This window comes from Oryctolagus cuniculus, chromosome 6, assembly GCF_051225735.1.
Source record: "Oryctolagus cuniculus isolate XC-2025 breed Fujian yellow rabbit chromosome 6, ASM5122573v1, whole genome shotgun sequence".
Classification (NCBI taxonomy): Eukaryota; Metazoa; Chordata; class Mammalia; order Lagomorpha; family Leporidae; genus Oryctolagus; species Oryctolagus cuniculus.
In genome coordinates this window covers 21,508,934-21,522,804 of record NC_142872.1, presented here as the reverse complement: position 1 = coordinate 21,522,804, position 13,871 = coordinate 21,508,934, and the positions used below count along the sequence as shown (strand labels likewise).

The following is a 13,871-nucleotide window of genomic DNA, read 5'->3' as shown; positions in this document are numbered from 1 at the left end:
TTTCAAGCATTAGGGAGCTTTATTACATATCATATACAAACTCTTATAGAAAATAGGGAAGAGAAAATAGTTTCAGTTTATTGCTGTGAGTTAATTATTACTGTCACCAGTAACAGAGCAAGACATCACAGGAAAAGAAACTTTTGGATTGTTATCATCATTAACTTATATGTAGAAATTAGTAAACTAGCAGCAAACTGAATCTTGAAGAGACAGAAAGAAATCTTCTGTCTGCTGATTCACTTCCCAAATGACTGCAAGGGCCAGAGCTGAGCTGATTCTAAGCCAGGAGCCAGGATCCTATTCCAGGTCTCCCATGTGGGTGCAGCCTCCACTGCTTTCCCAGGCATATTAGCAGGAAGCTGGTTTGGAAGAGGAGCAGCTGGGACATGAACCGGCACCCACGTGGGGTGCCAGCACAGCAGGCAGATGCTTAACCTACCATAGCACAGCACTGGACCCTATATTAAAATTATTATGTGCCACAACCAAGTTTTGTTATCCTGGGAGTTCAAGTTGATTTTGCATCTATAAGTCAATTAATGTAATATAGCTTGTTGATAAAATAATGCTCAGGTACCATATGATTCTTTCAATAAACACTGCAGAAAAAAAGTCATAAAAATCCAAAACCTATTCAAGATACAGTTATAGACATATAGAAGGGAACTTCCTAACCCTATTATAGATCATATAAAAAATAGGTGATGTAGAAAATTTTTATGGTTTTTTTCAGTCATATTTCTGATCCATTTATTAATTTTTGTTTATAATGTTATATTCAGATGTTTCCCTCCTTTTCCTATTTCCTCATTTTTTATTCTCTTGATACCTGGTTGTTCAGTACCATTGATAGAGTAGGTTATCTTTACCCATTGTTGGCCTTGGCACCTTTGTCAGAAAATAGTTCAACTTACAAAGGTACTTCAGAATGTTTATGCAATGTAAGATTAAGAGGTTAAATCTATTCTGACACAAAATTTTTTAAATATTTGCAAGGAATTTTGAAGAAAATAATGAGGGGATAGTGTGCTGACTTAGCAGGTAATGCTACTGCTTGCAAAGTTGGCATCCCATAATGGCCTTGAGCCCTAGAGTCTTGGCTTCCCCACTTCAGTCCAGCTCCTTTTTGGCCTCCTGGGAAAAGCAGAGGAGGCTCGCTGGGCCCCTGCCACCCATGTGGCAGACCTAGAAGCAGCTCCTGGCTTTGGCTAGCCCAGCCCTGCCCCACGTGGCCATCTGGGGTGTTAAACAGCAGATGAAAGCTATCTCTCCCTCCCCCTCTCCCTCTTCCTGTGACTTTAAAATAAAAAATTTAATCTGTCTTTTTAAAAGTTAGTGAAAAATGCATATTATGAAAAAACTGCATAGAGTTTGAATTTTTTTTTTAGTACGAAAATAAGCTTAGCTTTTAATATCATTTCCAGTTAACTGAAGTGCCTTTATATAGGTACAGGTCTTCAGTTCTCTAGCCTGTTACATTGAGCTACAAGTTTATCCGATGCTGTATCATTTCAAATACTGCAGCTTTAACAGTATGTCTTAAAATTTTATAATATAGATATTTCAAATTGATTATTTTCCAAAATTGCTTTAGTTATTTTAGTTCCTTTATATTTCCATGAAAATTTTATTTTTTTTATTTAAAAATTTTTTATTTATTTTCATTTTATTCGAAAGGCAGAGCAACACAGACAAAAATGTTTCAACTACTGCTTCCCTCCCAAAATGTCTGCAATAGCCAGGGCCGGGTCAGGCTGAAGTCTGCTGCCTAGAACTCAGTCTGGAATTGGAGGCAGAGCCAGGTCTCAAACCCAGCCTCTCCAGTATGGGATGCAGGTGTCGCAGGCAGCAGCTTAAATGCTCTGTGAAATGCCTGCCTCTCTCTCCAAATTTTATAGTTGTCCTTTCAACCTTGTAAGTCAACTTTTTGGGATTTTTATTTGTAATTGAATTAAATCTGTAGACTAGTTTAGAGAGAATTTCATCTTAGTAACAAGTCTTTAAATCTGTAAACAACAAAATATTATGTTTTTATTTGGGTCTTCATGAATTTCTCTCAACAGGGTTAGTTTTTTAGTTGTAGTTTTATAGGAATCTTGTACATACTTTGATAAAATTGTCTCTGAAGCATTATATATGCTGCTTTTTTAAAGATTTATAAAGAGTTACACAGAGAGAGGAGAGGCAGAGAGAGAGTTCTTCCATCTGTTGGTTCACTCCCCAATTGGCTGCAGTGGCCGGAGCTGTGCCGTTCCAAAGCCAGGAGCTTCTTTCGGGTCTCCCACATGGGTGTAGGGGCCCAAGGACTCGGGCCATTTTCCATTGCTTTCTTAGGCCATAGTAGAGAGCTGGATCAGAAGTGGAGCAGCCAGGTCTTGAACTGGTGCCCATATGGGATGCCGGTGCTTCAGGCCATAGTGTTAACCCACTGCGCCACAGTGCTGGCCCCTGTATATACTATTTATAATAGGATTAAAAGATCTTTTATTTTCTGGTTGTTGCTAATATACAATAAAAATGGTTTTGGGGTTTTGTATCCTTTAATTTTGCTAAATTCACTTATTTCTGATAGTTGTTATGGGGTTTACCTTATATGTGATTGTATTATCTACAGTTGAAGTGTTTAGTGTTCAGTGTACCTTTCTTGTGTAATCCATAGTTCTAAGACCTGTTGGCGAGGGAGAGTTTTTGTGTATATCAGTATGCCAGCTGATAAATTGATTGGGAATGTTACAAACAACCTGTATCAGTAGTCACCAAGATTTAAGTACTGATCAAAAACATGAATGCTAAACTAATAAATGAAAAGTTGAGAGGAAACTTATTATGGGTAGATCACATTGGCACTGTCTGATGCCACTCAGCAATTTTAATACTGTTATGAAGTAAGATAGCCAGACTGAGTGTGTCCACCTGTGTGATATGATAGAACATTCCAGCAGGTCTTTTTGATACTTAACATTTCTCTTACTCATATTTTTCAGTTTACCTTAACACATGGAGAATATGAGAAGTCTTCAGAAATATGTTTCAAATACATTTTGCACTAAAACAGACTTCTAATTCCATTTTTCCTTGAAATTTTTTAAAGATTTATTTATTTGAAAGAGTTACAGTGCTAGAGGTAGAGACAGATCTTACATCTGCTGGCTCACTTCCCAGGCGACTGCAACAGCCAGGAATAGGCCAGGCTGAAGTCAGGAGCTGTGAGCTGCTTCTGGGTCTTTCATGAGGATAGCAGGGGTCCAGATACCTGGGCTGCCAGCAGGGAGCTGGATCAGAAGTGGAGCAAACAGGACTCAAACTGGAGTCCATATGGGATAGTGGCATCTCAGCCAGTTAACCCCCCGTGCTACAATGCTGGTCCCCTTGAAATTTTTTAAGTCCTTTATACTTTTAATGTCTTTGTTGGTTTCCTCATTCTAGATCTGCTATTACTGATTGATTTTTCTTTTGGTTATGGATTATCATTTCCTGTTTCTTTCCATGTCTGTTTTCTTTTGTGTTTTTTATGAATATCACACATTGTGAATTTTGGGTTGTTGAATTTGAGCTTTTACTTCGTGTGTGTGTGTGTGTGTGTGTGTGTGTGTGTGTTTTACTTGAAAGGCAAAATTGAAGAGAGAGAGAAGGAGAGACAGATCTTCCATCTTATGGTTCGTGCTCCAAATGGTCACAACTGCTAGAACTGAGCCAAGTGGAAATGAGGAGCCAGGCTTCTTCCTGGTCTCCCACTTAGAGTTGCAAAGGTCCAAGTACTTGGTCCCTCCTCTGCTGCTTCCCAGGGACATTAGCAGAGAACTGGATCAGGAGTGGAGTGGCTGGGGCTAGAAATGGTGGTGCCTGTATGGGATGCTGTGCCACAACGATGGCCCTTGTTGTATTTCAACACAAATTAGGCTGTGTTCTAGCATGTAGTCTAGCTAATTGGAAACTGATTATTTTGGGCCTTATCTTTTACATTTGGTTGAGTAAGTCCAACACTACTTGATTGTAGGACTAGTATCACATTGCTGAGAATGCTGGTTCATGCTTCAGCCATTGGGTAGCTTTTCTGCCACTCTGGCTCTCAGGTTTGTTCTCACACAGAGTCAAGAGGACTTTTCTGAAGAACTCAAACACATAATCACACACACATATGCATATCCTTATCCATGTTCTTCTCTGCTCTCTGCCTTGTTTCTCTGCCCTTCCTTCTGTTATTCTACCCTATAAATTTTAAGCATCTTTCCCCCCTATCTCACACCTTAGCATTTTCTCTGTCTCTTCTGCTCAGTGAGGTTGTCAGACGGTTGGGCTTCTTCATTCTTGCTTAGTGAAATAGAGATTTCCTGTAGGTACTAAAATGGCCCATTAAACAGGTGATCTTTTGCCTTTTCCCAGTGATCATATCTTAAAATTGTTTTGTGTATTTTGTCTGGATTTCTGGTTTAAGTGAGAAAGTAAATTAGGTTACTGTCCTTTAAGCTTGCATTGAAGCTAGCTTTTAGAATTTTGCTTTTACATATGTTTTAGATAATGTAAGAGTTTGGGAAAACAAAATTTTCTTCTACTTAAGAAAAGGGTGATTTTTTGCTTATGTTGATAAATAATTTTATTTGCATTTTGATTAGAATTTCTAAGCTACTATTTGTAAACCCTTAAACCGTGTGGAAAATCTTTTTTTTTTTTTAATGCTGTTGAACCTTTTTAAGAAGGACTTGCTTGTTACTTTATTTAAGCATTAGCGTATAGTTCATCAGTAAAATTGTGTCATTTTCTCTGTAAATGACTTACATATATATTTATTTATTTTAAGATTTACTTACTTATTTGAAAGTCAGAAGGAAAGGCAGACAGAGATGGAGGGAGAGAGAGAGAGAGAGAGGGGTCTTCCATACAATGGTTCACCCTTCAATTGGCCACAACGGCCGGGGCTGTGCCCATCTGAAGCCAGGAGCCAGGAGCCTTTTCTGGGTCTCCTACGTGAGTGCAGGGGCCCAAGGATGTCGGCCATCCTCTACTGATTTCCCATACCATAGCAAAGAGCTGTATTGGAAGTGGAGCATCCTTTTTTTTTTTTTTTTAAACAGGCAGAGTGGACAGTGAGAGAGAGAAAGAGAGAAAGGTCTTCCTTTTCCGTTGGTTCACCCTCCAATGGCCGCTGCGGCTGGCGCACCACGCTGATCAGAAGCCAGGAGCCAGGTGCCCCTCCTGGTCTCCCCTGCGGGGACAGGGCCCAAGGACTTGGGCCATCCTCCACTGCCTTCCCGGGCCACAGCAGAGTGCTGGACTGGAAGAGGAGCAACCGGGACAGAATCCAGCACCCCAACCGGGACTAGAACCTGGTGTGCCGGCGCCGCAGGCAGAGGATTAGCCAATTGAGCCACAGCGCCGACCGGAAGTGGAGCATCCTTGACTTGAACTGGCACCCATATCGGACGCTGGCACTGCAGGTGGTGGTTTGGCTCAATACACCGCTCAGTGCACCAGCCCTAACTTACGTATTTTTTAAGTTTCTTTTTTGTTACTTTATATTTTATTTACATTATTAGTGGGTACCCGCTCTCCTGGTTTAATTATTTTAGAGTAGTAGTTTATTAATTTGTCATAGTCACAGATTTTCAAATGTTGTGTTAATTTATGTAGCTTTTTTTTTTTTTTTGAAAGTGGATAGAGAGAGAGACAGAGAGAAAGGTCTTCCTTTGCCGTTGGTTCACCCTCCAATGGCCACCACGGCTGGCGGCTGGCGCGCTGCGGCCGGCACACCGCGCTGATCTGAAGGCAGGAGCCAGGTGCTTCTCCTGGTCTCCCATGGGGTGCAGGGCCCAAGCACTTGGGCCATCCTCCACTGCCTTCCCGGGCTATAGCAGAGAGCTGGCCTGGAAGAGGGGCAACCGGGACAGAATCCGGCGCCCTGACCAGGACTAGAACCCTGTGTGCCTGTGCCGCAGGTGGAGGATTAGCCTATTGAGCCGCGGCGCCAGCCTATGTAGCTTTATTAATTTATTCTGCATATAATTATGTTAATATTTTGTGTGTCATACCATTAGAAGGTATTTTTTCTATTCCACTTTTTTAAAGTTTATCTTTTGAATTGAAAATTTGGCTTTTCCTTTGTCATTGTTTTCTTTTGATTCGTTCAGCAGTCTTTCTCTCAGACCAAGAATATAGCAATAACTTTCTTTTAATATTGATCCTTCTGTATTTTTTCTAAAGAGGTAGCCAGTGAATCTAACATTTTTTTAAAGAAATCATCTTTGTGCCTTAACTACATTTCTATACTTAAATATTAGCATTTTAAGGTTTTTAAAAAATCTGTTGTCTAATACTGCTCAAAATAGTAAACTACTTTTAAAAAATGATAATCCTGGGTATATATTTTCATGTAATTCAGTATATATTGGCTAGTGCTCAAAGTTGAAATTGGGCAGAGGGGCCGGTGCTGTGGCATAGCAAGTAGAGCTGTTGCCAGCAGTGTTGGCATCCCATATGGGCACCAGTTCGAGTCCTGGCTGCTCCACTTCTGAGCCAGCTCTTTGCTATGGTCTGGGAAAGCAGTAGAAGATGGCCCAAGTCCCTGGGCCCCTGCACCCACATGGGAGAACCGGAAGAAGCTCTTGGCTTTGGAACAGTGCAGCTCTGACCATTGTGGTTCGTTGGTCTCCCTCCCTCCCTCTCTCCCTCACTCGCGCACTCTCTCTCTCCTCTCTGTGTAACTGACTTTTAAATAAATAAATAAATATTTTTTAAAAAAGAAATTGGGCAGATAGTTTTTATAATTAAGTTTAGGGAGTAAAGCTAGCAATTTAAAGGGAATTTTCATATAGAACTTTGTTAGTCTATTGTGTATGGGCAGTTTTTAAAAGGGGGTGTTTTAGATTTTGTAAAATTTCTTTAATCTAGATTTTTGTTGTTTGGATTTTCCTATATTGATAAGTTAATAATCTTTGCTAAGTAAATTGTTTTTCTATTTTTATAGTTTTGGTAAGCAGTTTGGAGGAAAAAGAGGATGTGATTGTCTTGTATTAGAGCCTTCAGAAATGATTGTGGTAAGAACTTCAAAGAATACTTAATTGTTGTTTGATATGCTTCGGTTTCAACTTCAAATGTAGTAGCCTTTACACACTGAAGGAAGTTCCATTACCATGACCTTATACAGATTCTATTCAGTAGCATTAAAGCATAAGCTAAATTTACACATTTTCGTCTCAAAACTTTCTGGTCTCTTTGAAATAATGTGAAACACACACACACAAAATCCCAAGTCTCATGATTTCTTTTATTTCTTGTACAAGAAAAGTAAAATATTTTTAAAAAGAGATCCTGACTTTTCAAGTGTTTTTTCCTTTCCTTTTAGGTTTAGTAATTATACATGGAACATCCATGATCTGTATACCATAGTATAGGGAAAGAGGTAGAGAAAGAAGAAATACAATTAGACCCAAATTAAAAATGGTCTGTATCTTAGTATTTTTACTTGTTTTATTGTTTGGGATCAGTTTTCATTCAAAGATACTTTTGCAGCAGTGATACCCCATATGGGCACAGGTTAGATGCCAGGCTGCGCCACTTTTGATCTAGCTCCCTGCTAATGCTCCTGCGAAAGCAGTGTAAGATGGCCCAGGTGCTTGGGCCCCTGCACCTCTGTGGGAGGCCCTCATGAAGCTCCTAGCTCCTGCCTTCGGGTGGGCCCAGCTGCAGCTGTTGTGGCTATGTGAACCAGTGGACTGAAGATCTCTGTGTCTCTTTTCCTCTCTGTAACTTTTTCAAATAAATAAATAAATCTTTAAAAAAATACTTCTTTGCATTTTTATTTTAAGAGAACTGGGTAGCTGATGTAAGTTTAGAGTATCTGATTTTGTGTTTAAGCATTTGAAGAATCAAGAACACAGTTCGCTTTTACCTTCTGAGTTGACCTTACTACAAAATAGCCTAGACTGAATGGACTCACTATCCTCCTAGCATCTCACTTAGATGACGTTTTTGTCATTTGATGCTGCTACTGTCAGGTGAACATCTTCAGGTAGTTTGTTTATTCTTCCCCAGATCCAGGCAGCATTGGTTTCCTCATTTAATTGTCAGTTGAGGTCATGTTTCTCATACTTTATGGGAAAAAAATAAGTGCATTAATTTTCTCTTACACATTGTGTTTTAATACTTCATTATATATTTGACCTTGCTTTTATTTATAAAGACTAAGAAAAGGAAAAACTATGAAATCACTTGAAGTATAAAATGTATGGGCTCATCTTGCACTATTCTTGCACCAAATCTAAGATTGTTAGTCTCCTGTCTAAGGAGACCTACTTGTTTTTGTTTTATAACATCTAGCTGCTGGTTGTACGCATTTTTCTGTCTGTTTCATTGCTTCTAGGACCTGTCAGTGAACAGAGCTAGGAAATGTTTGTCATGTAGTACTACAAGAATGTGTGACTCCAACAAAAATATGACTTTGTTACATTAAAGAGTACTGTTTTGATTTGCCAAAGTGTTCTTAGTAAAGGTACTCCCTTCCTTGATTTGTACTCTGTGATTTAGTGTTCTGTGTTGTGGGCTGGGTGTGTGCTGAAGAAATAGTCATTCCCTGATTAAAAAAAAAGGTTGTATGTATGTGTACATACATGCTTAAATTTACTTCTCTGTATATCTGTGTTAAAAATCTAGAATTCACCTTAGCTTTTTTTAAATTTTATGTTAAGATTTTATTTATTTCTTTGAAAAAATGACAGCGAGAAAGGGAGAGACAGACTGACTGACTGCCCAGGCTGGGTCAGACTGAAGTCAGGAGATTCACGTGGGGTGGCAGGGGCCCAGTGCGTCATCTTGTACTGCTTTGCCCAGGCCATTAGCACTGTGCTAAATCAGAAGTGGAGCTTCCAGCTCATGAACCAATAGTTGTATTGTATGTGACCCTTGCACCCGGTGGCTCTACCTGCTACACCACAATGCCAGTTCTTCTATTTTGGCTTTTTAAATGCTTTTTTCAAACAATCAAAAACTTTTGTTACTATCAATATATTGTTTTACGCATACAGTAGTTTAAGAATGTTTATCTTTTTTTTTTTTTTTTTTGACAGGCAGAGTGGACAGTGAGAGAGAGAGACAGAGAGAAAGGTCTTCCTTTGCCATTGGTTCACCCTCCAATGGCCGCCGTGGCCAGCGCGCTGCGGCCGGCGCACCGCGCTGATCCGATGGCAGGAGCCAGGTGCTTTTCCTGGTCTCCCATGGGGTGCAGGGCCCAAGCACCTGGGCCATCCTCCACTGCACTCCCTGGCCACAGCAGAGGGCTGGCCTGGAAGAGGGGCAACCGGGACAGAATCCGGCGCCCCGACCAGGACTAGAACCCGGTGTGCCAGCGCCGCTAGGCAGAGGATTAGCCTAGTGAGCCGCGGCGCCGGCAAGAATGTTTATCTTCTTTAACCTTGTAGAATGCACTACCGGCTAGACTTCTTTTTAAGGGCAGTGTGATACAGAGAGAGGGAGTCGAGAAATCTTCCATCAGCTGGTTTACTCCCCAGTTGGCCTCAACAACCAAGACTGGTTCAGGCCAAAACCTGGAGCTTTATTTGGGTCTGCCACATGGGTGTAGGAGCCTGGTCACTTGGGCCATCCTTGGTTGCTTTCCCAGACATGTTAGTGGTGAGCTGGATTGAAAAGGAGGCAGCAGGAACTGGAACCAGTAACATATGGTATGTGTTGCAGCGGCAGCGTAACTTGAATGGCCACAATGACTGCCCCTAGCTAGATATTATCAGCCACGAATATAGATAGACACTGTTAATGTACAATTTGATGAGATTGACAGTTGTGCTCCTTTTGTAGCTTAGTTCTCTAAAGAAATAAATAAATACTGTTGTCATCTACTACACAAAGTAAAGAAGTACTCAGAATAAGAACACAAAGACCAGGCTAAAGGGGCTCTGCTGGGCCAAGTCTGGAAAATTTGAGAATCCAAATAAAAGTTTAGAGTAATTCATGGTACCCTGATGGATAATATAGAACTGTATAAGTTCTAATGTTATGAAGGAGCGAATGAATGAATAAGGGAGAAGAGAGAGTGGAATGCCAACCAATAAATACTGAAGGAATGATTGTTAGAAAATGATTAAGGGATGCTAAAAATTGGGCCATATGTTTGGTGAGGACTGGAATACTTAGGTAGTCTTAGAATATTTTCTTAAAAATCATTTATAATGGGAAAAATTTTTAGAGCTGGCACCCTGGCTCGCTTGGCTAATCCTCCGCCTGCGGTGCCGGCACCCCGGGTTCTAGTCCTGGTTGCTCCTCTTCCAGTCCAGCTCTCTGCTGTGGCCCTGGAGGGCAGTGGAGGATAGCCCAAGTGCTTGGGTCCCTGCACCCGCATGGGAGACTGGGAAGAAGTACCCAGCTCCTGGCTTCGGACTGGCGCAGCACCGGCCATAGCGGCCATTAGGGGAGTGAACCAACGGAAGGAAGACCTTCCTTTCTGTCTCTCTCTTGCTGTCTATAACTCTCTCTCTCTGTCTCTCTCATTGCCTAACTCTGCCTGACAAAAATAAAAAAAAAAATTTTTTTTGACAGGCAGAGTTAGAGTTAGACAGTGAGAGGGAGAGACAGAGAGAAAGGTCTTCCTTTTCTATTGGTTCAGCCCCCAAATGGCTGCTACAGCCAGCGCGCTGCGCCGATCAGGAGCCAGGTGCTTCCTTCTGGTCTCCCATGCGGGTTCAGAGCCCAAGCACTTGGGCCATTCTCCACTGTGTTCCCGGGCCACAGCAGAGAGCTGGACTGGAAGAGGAGCGACCGGGACAAAATCCAGCACCCCAACCGGGACTAGAACCCGCAGTGCCAGTGCCGCAGGTGGAGGAATAGCCAAGTGAGCCGCGGTGCTGGCCAAAAAAAAAATTTTTTTTTTAAACTTCTAGTCAGAAAACATGACAGATCCTGTCAAAACAGTAATCAGTCATTTCTACCACAATTGTATGATCACAAACAAGGAACTCAGACATCAACCTCTATGATAATATTGCTGCTAGAGATACAGACTTGAATCAGATCATTAGAGTTTCGCAGACCAACTAAATTGAAACACTTTGTAAAGAGGTAATTTTTTTAAATTATTTATTTGGAAGATCTAGAGAGGAAAAGATGCATCTTCTATCGGCTGGTTCATTCTCCAAATGCTGGCAGCAGCCAATTGTGAGCCAGGTGGAAGCCCAGACAGGAAGTCCATTGAGGTTTCCTGCATGGATTGAAGGAATGTTGCACATCATTCCTGCCTCTCAGGTACATTAGCTGGAAGCCAGATCAGAAGCACAGAATAGCCACGATTCTAATCAGGCATTCTGATTAGGAATGTTGGCATCCCAAGCAGTGGCTTAACTCACTGTGCACAATGCCTGCCCCAAATTGAAAGGCAATCTACAAATAAAGTGGCCTATACTCTGGTATAGGAAGATTGATCAACAGTTCCAGATTAAAGGAGGAAAAAAGAAATAATAACAAAGTATAATGTTTCATCTTATTTTAAATCTAAGGGCTCTAATGATGATGGCCCCTCTCTGTTGCTCTGCCTTTTTATAAAATTTATTTTGAAAGCAGGAGTTAGATCTGCCATTAGCTGAATCACTCTCCAGAAGGCTGCGGTGGCCAGGCTAAAACAGGACCTTCATCCGGGTCTCCCTTGTAGGTGGCAGGCACCCAAACATCTGGGCCATCTTCGGCTTTTCTCAGGGCAGTAGCAAGGATCTGGATCTGAAGTGGAGCATTCAGGACTTGAACCATTGTCCATATGGGATATTCTGTTTATTTCTCTTTTTTCTATTTTTTTATAGGAACTTAAAAAAATTTTTTTTTTTTTTTACTTGGAAGAGTGACAGGGAGAGACAGAGGGAAGGAGGTCTTCCATTCACTCCATCACTCTGCCAAATGGCTGCAACAGCCAAATCTCAGCCAGGCTGAAGATTGGAGACTTTTTTTCCCCTCTTCCTCCTCTCTTCACCGTACTCCTGTAGAAACAGTGTTTGAGCTCTCATTTTAGTGTTGATTCTGGCTATTTGTAAACATTGATTGTAAAATATTTGAAGGTAAAAAGTAGCCAGGAGGGGTTGTGTGTGCAGTGTGCAATGGTTTAAGTAGTTGCCCACGGCATCAGCATCCCAAGTGGGCATTGGTTATAGTCCCAGCTGCTTCACTTCTGATCCAGCTCTCTGCTATGGCTTGGGAGAGCAGTGGAAGATGGCCCAGGTGCTTGGGCTCCTGCACCTTTGTGTGAGACCTGGAACAAGTGCCTAGCTTCCAGCTTCTGATCAGCCCAGTTCCTGCTGTTAGGGCCATTTAAGGAGTGAACCAGCAGATGGAAGAGCTCTCCCTCTCTCCCTCCTTCCCTCTCTCTCTTCTTCCCCCTCTGTCTGTAACTCTGCCTTTCAACTAATAAATAAATATTAAAAAAAAAGTAGCCAGGAATATATATGACTTGAATGCCAGTAGCCAATTTGATCTCTGTTTTTTTCCAGTATTTTAGCTTCATGTATTTATTTTCAGAGTTTCTTATTTTATTATTTTGTACAGTCATTCTTTGTTCATATTTAACCATATATTTAGCATTTTTTGCTTTTTAATTCTTTCATCTAAGACCTTATTTATGGAACTGCTCATTACATTGGAGTACATCCTATAAATTCTTCTTTTGTGAAGTTTTTGTTGGTAAACAGCTGGGTATAGTCTTTTTTTTTTTTTTTTTTTTTTTTAGTATAAAATGTGAAAGTAGGTTTATTTTGCCACATTCTTGGACAGTTTTTTTTTGCCATGGATACAACTGTAGGAGGGAAATTATTTTCTCTCAGCACAGTCAATGCATTCAACTATTTTCTGGCACCCATTGTTGGGGGATATGTTATTAATCTAATTGCCCTTCTTTTTATCCTATTTATATTTTCATTCTGGCTGTGTGAAGAGTCGTCTTCTGTTTCTCTTTTTGAATTTGTTCTTGGGAATTTTAATTATTCTGCTTTGAATTTGTTGGACTGTTTTGAGCTTTTTAGAAAATATCTTTGGGCTTATCTCATTCCCCGTTTCTGCTGTCACCACTGTGAGCCATGTATACATGTATACTCTCTTCACCTTGTCTTCAGTATGTTGTTAACTATCTCCTTTTTCATCTCTTCATGACTTGTCCCATGGTGAGTAATTCTTCTGACTCCTTTCTAACTCATTAACTCCCTTTTTAATTGCACCTTAATATGCTATTCATTTCACTCATTTTTCTTTTTTACTTTTTATTTCTATTTCATTTTGGGCAATTTTTATTGACCTATGTTTAAACTTTGCTTGTTTCTAATTTTGAAAGCAGGGAGACAGATGTCTCATGTGCCAGTTTACTCCCCAAATGCCAAAGCCAGGAACTGAATCTGGATCTCCCATGTTGATGTCAGGGAGCCAACTAGTTGAGCCATCGTCTGCCATGTCCCAGCGTGTGCGTTAGCAGGAAGCTGGAAGCAGTAGCAGAGCCAGGACTCAAACCTAGGCACTCGGTTATCGATGCCTTAACTGTTGTTTGAGACACCCAATACAAGATCATTTATTCTTAACTCACTGAGAAGCTTAAACTTCTTGAAAAACTAAGAAGCTTGTTAAAGGCATTCTTCATTTCTGTTACTGTATTTTTTTTCTGATATGTTTATTTTACTCCGTATTTTTGTGTGTGCTGAAATTCCCCTCCTTTTCATGCCTGTTTTCTATTTTTCCAGCAAGGCTTTAATGTACTTACCATAGTTGTTCTAAGTTCTCTGATAGTTTGAGCATCTGAATGAGCTCTGATTTTTATAGACTGTTCTACTCATTGATTTTTCTCTTGGCAGTGTCTTTTTTTTTTTTTTTTAAGCTTTCTTTTTTTAGATTTTACTCATACT

At 40.7% G+C, this 13,871-nt stretch overlaps 1 protein-coding gene across 15 annotated transcripts in view; it reads left to right on the top strand.

Moving 5' to 3' along the window:
* Positions 1 to 13,871, top strand: part of RAPGEF6 (Rap guanine nucleotide exchange factor 6) — a 200,629-nt gene that overhangs the window by 46,765 nt on the left and 139,993 nt on the right. For 13 of the 15 annotated variants that reach the window (XR_016236064.1, XR_016236065.1, XM_089335843.1 and 10 more), the window contains one exon: positions 6,965 to 7,034. The exons of the other annotated variants lie outside the window; for them this stretch is intronic. Coding sequence is in view for 11 of the 13 variants with exons in the window: in XM_089335843.1 (XP_089191969.1) it covers positions 6,965 to 7,034 (70 nt within the window). In the remaining 2 variants the exon portion in view is untranslated. The remainder of the gene's footprint in view (positions 1 to 6,964; positions 7,035 to 13,871) is intronic. 15 annotated transcript variants of the gene reach the window in all.